General features: G+C 41.8%; 1 protein-coding gene across 1 annotated transcript in view; it reads right to left on the bottom strand.

The window, feature by feature from the left end:
* Nucleotides 1-6: 6 nt before the first annotated feature.
* The window catches only part of LOC111397082, a 14974-nt gene continuing 5666 nt past the window's right edge, over nt 7-9314 (bottom strand). The window contains exon 3 of the mRNA XM_023023817.1: nt 7-475. Within this exon, the coding sequence (XP_022879585.1) occupies nt 116-475 (360 nt within the window). The 3' untranslated portion in view covers nt 7-115. The remainder of the gene's footprint in view (nt 476-9314) is intronic.

The following is a 9314-nucleotide window of genomic DNA, read 5'->3' as shown; positions in this document are numbered from 1 at the left end:
CACGACACGATCCATCCAGACCACACGTTTTCTGTGAAACATTGCATTCATTGTTAGCACAACCTTTTTCTGCACAAGTGTGTTGACTCTCGGACTTCTGAACTCTACTAGAATTTCAGTACGGAGAATCATGGCCCGGGCTATCTGCATGCATATCCATTGAGGTGTCGTTAGAGCTTGGTGGATTAGGGTCCCTGCCAGGGTGACAAGTGTTCTCACTGTTTCTTTGTCCGTTAATGTTATTCGTATGGGAACTCCCATGAGTCAGATGATAGTGCTGAAGAGTCCGACGAACAGGACTGGAGAGGGCGTTTGAGAAAACGGAGTTTTTCGTTTGGTTATCGGAATTACCAGATCGCAGTCCTTGTCCAATAGTTGCAGCAGGACCAAATGAATTAGAAGATACGGGTGTTCCTGATTGAGTCGACAGCATTGCAGTTTGAGGAGACTCCTCAGAACCATAATCCAGCTCATTCTACAAATTTGTCAAATAATTAAGAATGGGGGAAAAGGGCATGCTTGCATAAACGATGAAAACATATTTGAAACAATGTAAGAAGTTCCATCAACAAAATATTATAAACTATAACAGAGAAACTTCAACCAAAGCCCGGTTCATAGAGACATAATTTATGTCTCATAGCATATGGGTTTTCTAAACAAAATTTCTGATATTAGCACAGGAAACGAAACATGGACAAGCGATCCTTCTATTTTCTGCTGTATTCAGGCAAAACAGAGAGCATAGATATATGAAAAATGCAAAAGTAACCAAACATGATAACAGAAAAATCAGAAACCTAGCCAAGGACGGGGAAGGGGACGCTTTCTGGTACATTAACAAGGACTACGACGAAGCTGACTTCCTTTAGGGAGCAGTAATTAATTTACACAATTTTTGTTGTGCATGTGGCTCATATAGAGTGTAACACGGGCCCTGGATCAAATTGGCCGATGCTGTACGGGCCTTAAAATCTTATATGGGCCCACGCTAGAATTAGTATAAATAATATGTTGTAACCCTATTTTTAATAACTGAATAAAGAAATCTCCGCTTCGCTCTCATGGATGTAGGCACATTGCCGAACCACGTAAAATTCTTGTATTGATTTTCGTTTTCATCTCTTTAATATTGCGCATAAAATCCAACAACTGATATCAGAGCCAGGTTCGGATGGCGAGTTCTTCGATTGCAAAATTTGATGTGATGAAATTTGACGGATTTGGGAACTTCGAATTATGGCAGCAAAGGGTGAAAGATTTGTTGGCGCAGCAAGGGATGATGAAGGCACTATCTGGAAGGAAATCAGAGGGTACGTCAGATGCCGATTGGGAAGAGCTCGAGGCGCGAGCAATTGGTACAATTCGGCTTTGTTTGGCGGACGAAATCATGTATCACGTAATAGACGTTGAGTCTCCGACGAAAATTTGGGAGAAATTGGAGAGTCGTTATATGTCAAAGTCTCTCACGAACAAGCTGCATCTAAAGCAGCGGCTGTACGGGTTGAAGATGTTGGAGGGTACGGATCTGATTCAACACAACAATGTGTTCAATCAAATCATCAGCGATCTATTGCGACTTGAAATCAAGTTTGATGATGAAAACAAGGCAATGATTTTGTTGTGCTCACTGCCTCCTTCGTACGACCATCTGGTGACCACGTTGACGTGGGGTAAAGAGACTCTCGAATTGGAAGAAGTCACATCAGCCCTGTTAGCCTACAACCAGTGGAAACTGCGTACTAGTGAAACTTCACAAGTGAAGGGTTGATCGTAAAAGGCTACCAGGATCGTGGGAGAAGGAAAGACAAGGGTGTTTCTTTTAGAGGGAACACAAGATCAAAATCTAGGAATCAAAATAAGAAAAACGTCAAGTGCTACAAATGCCATCAGATGGGCCACTTTAAGAGAGGCTGTCCCAATAAGAAGCAGAATGATGAAAGGAAAGGTGATGGGTCCTCAAACTCAACTAGTGTTGCAGAAGGAGACTCAGATTCTGGAGATGGAGACATGTTATCAGTCTCTGCAGGTAATTCTGTAAAATTAAATGACTGTTGGATACTTGATTCAGCCTGTTCATATCACATGTGTCCTCACCGGGATTGGTTTCATTCATATCGTTCTGGTAATTTTGGATCTATTCTGATGGGTAATGATGCATCATGTAAGGTCATTGGAATGGAGTCCATAAAATTTTAAATGTTCAATGGTGTGATAAGGACCTTGGAAAATGTTAGGCATGTACCCGAGTTAAAAAAGAATCTAATTTCTTTAGGCACTTTAGACACAAATGATTACTCTTATAAGTCAGAGTGTGGGGCTCTAACAGTGAAGAAATGGGCTATGATTGTGATGAAGGGTCAGAAATTAGTAGGGAATATCTACAAACTACTTGGGGATACAGTTGTAGGTGGAGTTGCTACAGTAGAATCTGATGTTAGATGACACTCTTCTATAGCATATGCGACTAGGGCATATAGGAGAACGTGGCAGAGTTGAGCTTCACAAGAGGAATTTGTTGAAGGGGGTAAAATCATGCAGGCTGAATTTCTGCAAGTTCTGTGTACTTGGAAAACAGTCCAGAGTACAGTTCAAGATGGGAAAGCACAAGACAAAGGGAATTCTTGATTATGTGCACTCAGATATTTGGGGACCAGTGAGGGAATTGTCCAAAAGTGGATCTCAATATTTTATTACTTTCATTGATGACTTCTCTAGAAAAGCTTGGGTATATTTCATGAAGCACAAGTCTGAAACTTTTGCCAAGTTCAAATTATGAAAAGCAGAAGTAGAGAACCAGATGGGCAGAAAAATTAAGTATCTAAGGACAAATAACGATACAGAGTATACAAATTCACAGTTTTTGAAATTTTGTGAGGAGCATGGTATTCAGCGGCACTATACAGTTCGCAAGATACCGCAACAGAATGGTGTTGTGGAAAGGATGAACAGAACAATTGCAAAACGGGCAAGATGTTTGAGGCTGAATGTAGGACTCTCGAAGAGTTTTTGGGCAGAAGTAGTGAACATGGCATGTTATATCATAAACAGATCACCACGAGCAGCACTAGAGGGAAAGTTGCAGAGGAAGTTTGGACAGGCAATGAAGTTGATTATTCTGAATTGAGAGTATTTGGTTGTCCGGCGTATGTGCATGTATCTAGTGATCAGCGATCCAAACTTGATCCTAAATCAAGAAAATGTATTTTTCTGGGCTATGTTAAAGGTGTAAAGGGATACAAGTTTTGGGATCCAGAGGCCAGGAAGATGGTGATAAGTAGGGATGCAGTATTTGATGAAGCATTTATACTTAAAGCTTCTACAGATAAAGAAAAGCTCGATTCAGACGAGAGCAGAGGGAAGAGTCAAGTGGTGCAAGTAAAGCTAGACAATGTAAACACAGAAATTAATGCTCAGGGAGCAGATAGTTCTAGGTCAGAGGTGGAGCAGTATCATAGTGTTGCCTTAGATAGACCACGTCGCACGACCAAGCCACCAGCAAAGTATGGATTCGAGGATTCGGTTTCTTATGCACTCATTACCAGCAACAGCGATCCTATAACTTTTCAGGATGCCATTGGTAGTCAGGAGAAAGGTAAATTGATAGAGGTTATGACGGAGAAAATTGAATCACTACATAAAAATGATACTTGGGATTTGGTGGAGCTTCCAGAGGGGAGGAAACAGATAGGGTGTGAGTGGGTGTATAGAAAGAAAGAAGCAATATCAGAAAAGGAAGGAGAAAGATACAAAGCTCGATTACTAACAAAGGGATATTCACAGAGGAAGGGAGTAGATTATGATGAAATTTTCTCTCCGGTCGTCAGACACACTTCCACCAGGATTGTTTTGGCAATGGTGGCTAATTTTGATTTGGAGTTAGAGCAGTTAGATGTGAAGACTGCTTTCCTTCATGGTGATTTGGAGGAACAGATTTTCATAGAGCAGCCAAAAGGATTTTTGGAATCAGGAACAGAGAATCTTGTGTGTAAACTGAAGAAGTCTTTATACGGGCTTAAGCAGTCTCCACGACAATGGTACAAGAAGTTCGACTCTCATATGATTCAAATTGGCTACAGTCGTTGTGAGTATGATTGTTGCGTTTACTACAGAGTTCTTGAGGATAACTCATATATTTTCTTGATGTTGTATGTGGACGACATGTTAATTGCTGCTAAGAACATGGATAAGGTAGACAAATTGAAATCTTTGTTGAGCAGTAAGTTTGATATGAAAGACTTGGGACTGGCTAAGAAAATTCTTTGCATGGAAATCAACAGGAAGAAGAAAGCCAGAAAATTATGGGTGTCTCAGAAAAATTATTTGAAGAAAGTGTTAGAGAGGTTTAGCATGTCAGATGCAAAATCAGTTGCCACACCACTTGCAAATCACTTCAGATTGTCTAATAATCAGTGCCCAAAGAGTGAAAAAGATGTTGTAGAGATGTCTAAGGTACCTTATGCCAGCGCAGTTGGATGTTTGATGTATGCAATGGTGTGTACCAGACCAGATTTAGCATATGCAGTCAGTGTGGTTAGTAAGTATATGGCTAATCCTGGTAGAGAGCATTGGAGAGCTGTAAAGTGGATTTTCAAGTACTTGAAAGGTACAATAGAGTGCGGGATCATGTTTGAGAGACAACATGGTGATATCTCAGTTCAAGGATATGTAGATGCAGAATATGCAAGGGACTTGGATGACAGAAAGTCCCATACAGGTTATGTTTTCACCCTCGCAGGTGGGCCCATATGTTGGAGGTCAATGGTGCAATCACTTGTAGCATTATCTACAACTGAAGCAGAGTACATGGCGGCAATTGAGGCAGCCAAGGAATTATTGTGGTTGAAAGGACTTGTCAGGGAACTTGGGATCAAGCAAAATGGAATGAAGCTGTACTGTGATAGTCAAAGCGCCATCTTCCTAGCTAAGAACCAGATTTATCATGCAAGAACCAAGCACATTGACGTGAGATTTCATAAGATTAAAAAAGTTGGTTACTTCAGAAGAGCTGTTGTTAGAGAAAGTGCATACCTCAGAGAATGCAGCAGACATGATGACAAAGTCAATCACAATGGATAGGCTCAAGCATTGCTTGAACTTGATTAACATCTCTAGCTATTAGAGAGAATGTGTCCCAACCCATTGGTCCTAGATGGTGTAATTTTTTCAAGTTATGTTTTTTCTCCTAAAGGGTGAATATTCGTCAAGGTGGAGATTGTTGTGCACGTGGCTCATATAGAATGAAACACAGGCCTTGAATTAAATGGACCGACGTTGGTGTGGAGTGCATCGAACGGAATGGAGCGGAATGGGTTGGGGGTGCGGGGGCAACGCCCTCGCGGTACGGTATTGGGGTATTTTCTATAAGGGCCTTAAAGTCTTATATGGTGACGCCAGGTAGGATAGTGATTATCCTATTGGCTGGTTGTAGCAGATGATTCGCAAGAAAAGAACGATAGAAAACGCCCAAAAAAACCGAGAAAATACTCTGAATTCAACTCAATATTATTAATAATGCAGAATGCTGAAAACTAACCCACAAGCCGGGTTAAATAGCTGCGAAATACGAAATTATTGGAAAATTACCAAAAATGGCAAAATCCCGAAATTATACCCAAATAAAATATTAAGTAAAAGAAGTAAGTTGCCAAAAATTTGGCTTAATTCGAGTTCTCTAACATATAAAAAAAAAGGAAACTAAATATTACCATAAATAGTAAAAAATAACTTAAAATTGAATTTTGGAAAGGAAAACAGTGGATTTTGGGCTTGAAATTGACGTCCACGATGTGCGCACCGAAGAGAGCTTTCCGAATTGGGGTCATAATAGCGATTTCGATAACCGTAGCCAAAGTTATGGCCAAATTACCAAAGACGCGTCAAAATCTCCCAATTAAGGAAATAATGGTGATTTACTTTCCATCTTTGCGCCGATCCGCCATCTCATGGTATCTCAGCGCCATCATCGTGCAATCTGACAAATCAGCATCACTTGACTCGGATCCTCCTACATCAGTCGCCCGGGTTGAAAAGAACTCGCCCTCGAGTTACAGTAATTTCATCGGACTCCATAAAACAAGGGCTTAGGTGTTTTACGTTGAAGACGTCAGAGGTCTTCAAATGACTTGGGAGGCGCAACCTGTAAGCATTATCATTGATCTTCTGCAGCACTTCACAAGGTCCAATCTTCCACTCCTTTAGTTTATTGTATTCCCCAACTGGAAAACGATCACGAGTTAATACTGCCCAAACAAAATCACCAACATCAAACAACACCTGGCGTCTATGACTATCTGCCTGAACTTTGTACTTAGTATTACTATCCTGTATGGACAACTTCACCTGCTCATGGATACCTCAAAGATGTTCAGCCATCTCATCAGCTTTATTATTGAAGCGACCCACACGTGGAATTGGAGCCAAATCAAGTACTCCGGATGGATTTCGACCAAAGACAATTTCAAAAGGACTCAATCCGGTGGTTCTATTCCTTGACCGGTTATAAGCAAACTCTGCTTGAGGTAATGCCAAATCCCACTGTTTCAGTTTAGTCCCGGCTAAACTTCTCAAAAGATTTCCCAAACTCCGATTCACCACCTCAGTCTCACCATCTGTTTGGGGATGGTATGCGCTGCTAAAATTCAATTTCGTTCCAAGTTTCTCCCACAAACTCCTCCAGAAATGACTCATAAACTTAGTATCACGATCAGAAGTAATTGACTGTGGGACACCATGTAAACGCACAATCTCTCTGAAATAAAGATGAGCAATCCGAGTAGCATCCATTGTCTTCCGGCAAGCCACAAAATGAGCCATCTTTGAAAATCTGTCAACAACAACAAAAATGGAATCCATCGCCCGCTGTGTACGAGGTAAGCCCAAGATAAAATCCATACTGACATCAAACCAAGGAGCTTCAGGTACGGGTAATGGTGTGTACAATCCAGCATTAGTAAGAGCCCCTTTAGACCGTTGACATACATAACACCGCTCCACATAATGTGCCACATCACTGCTCAACTTAGGACAGTAATAATCAGAAGAGACCAATGCCAATGTCTTGTCTCGCCCAAAATGTCCTTCGTTATGAAGTTCACTAATAATCTGCTGCCTTAGTGAACAATCTGAAATGCATAACCGCAATCCACGAAACAGGTAACCATTATGTAAAACAAAATCATGTCGGTGATTATCAGTTACCTCCCGAATTATCTTCCCAAATGAGGGATCCGCAGCATACATATCAGGAAATGCCTCAAATCCGACAATCTTGGTGCTCATGGTGGTGAGGAGTAATGTGCGACGACTCAATGCATCTGCTACTCGATTCAAACTCCCTGCTTGATGCCTGAGTGTGAAAGTAAACTCCTGCAAGTACGCCACCCACTTTGCATGTCGCCTACTCAACTTGTGCTGACCATTGATGTATTTCAAAGCCTCATGATCAGTAACAAGGATGAACTCCCTCTGTACCAGGTAATGGCGCCAATGCTTCAGCGTCTGAACTATGGCATAGAACTCCAGGTCATAAGTGAAATAATTTTTCTTTGATCCCGATAGCTTCTCACTAAAAAAGGCTACTGTACGTCCCTCGTGACTCAGAACACCACCAATGCCAACTCCAGACGCATCACAATTTACCTCGAACACCTTTTCAAAATTCGGAAATGCCAAGACTGGGGTCTCCGTCATCTTCTGCTTAACCAACTGAAAGCTAGCCTCTGCCTCCTCAGTCCACTGAAAATCACGCCCTTTAAGGCACTCTGTGATAGGAGCAATCAAGGTACTAAAGTTTCTGATGAATCGACGATAGAAGGATGCCAATCCATGGAAACTCCTGACATCGTGCAAAGTTTTTGGTTTCAGCCAATTCAAAACTGCCTCAATTTTGGATTGATCTGCATGAACACCATCAGTAGACACAACAAAACCCAAAAAAGTTACAAAAGTTGTGAAGAAAGAACACTTATTCTGATTGACGAATAAGCGCTCCGCCCTCATTACATCAAAGGCAGCACGAAGATGATTAAAATGTGACTCCCATGTCAGACTATAAATAAGTATGTCATCAAAATAAACTACCACAAATTTCCCCATGAAAGGCCGTAAAACCTGATGCATAAACCTCATAAAAGTGCTGGGTGCGTTGGATAGTCCAAAGGGCATGACCATCCACTCGTACAACCCATGCTGTGTCTTGAACGCGGTCTTCCACTCATCTCCAGGTCTGATTCTGATCTGGTGGTATCCACTTTTAAGGTCAATTTTTGAGAAAACCTTATAACCGGACAATTGATCCAACATGTCGTCCAGACGGGGAATTGGAAACCTGTACTTCACTGTAATCCTGTTAATTGCCCTGCTGTCGACACACATACGCCATGACCCATCTTTCTTCGGCACTAGGAGAGCAGGAACTGCACAAGGACTCATACTCTCACGAATGTAGCCCCTTTCCAATAATTCTACCACCTGTCGCTGCAACTCTTCAGCTTCCTTGGGACTGAGGCGATATGCTGGTCGGTTTGGTAGACTCGACCCCGGAATGAGGTCGATCTGATGTTGAATGTCCCTCATAGGTGGTAATCCTGGAGGAAGATCCTCTGGCATCAAGTCAGAAAACTCCATCAGTAGTTGTTGTACTTCTACTGGAAATTCTGAATCCACACTCGCCGTACTATTTTCACGAGGCATTAAAGCATAAACTATTTTTTCACGCCCAACCTCAACCAAAACCTGGACATAGAAAGTAGATTGGGGTTTTTAACTACCGAGGTAGGGATGTTTCCTTCCCAGCGAGGCACCAAAACAACTCTTTCCTTTGATACTAAGAGAATAAGTATTCTTCCGCCCATCATGGATAACACTGCGATCATACTGTCAAGGTCGTCCCAACAAAACATGACAGGCGTCCATTGATACCACATCACACCAAGCATTATCAAAATATTTTTTTCCAATTGAGAAAGACACTAAGCATCGTTTTTCTACCGTTACCTCACTGCCTTTATTCAGCCAAGACAACTTGTATGGTTTGGGATGACGATCCATCTTCAGTTGTAGTTTCTCGATAGCCTCCTCAGACACTACATTCTCCCAACTGCCACTATCAATTATCAGCTTACAGACTTTATTAGCAACTGTGCAGGTTGTGTGGAAAACGTTGGTCCTCAACCAATCATCCCCTGAGTCGCCCTTGGGAGTCAGCAGGCTCTTTCGAACAACCAGGGTCTCCTGACCATCTCCATATAGCACGTCCTCATCTACACCCTCATCATACACGGGTTCCCCAACTTCCTCAAACTCCTCTATCA

Source organism: Olea europaea, chromosome 7 (genome assembly GCF_002742605.1).
Source record: "Olea europaea var. sylvestris chromosome 7, O_europaea_v1, whole genome shotgun sequence".
Classification (NCBI taxonomy): Eukaryota; Viridiplantae; Streptophyta; class Magnoliopsida; order Lamiales; family Oleaceae; genus Olea; species Olea europaea.
This window is presented reverse-complemented; position numbering and strand designations above follow the sequence as displayed.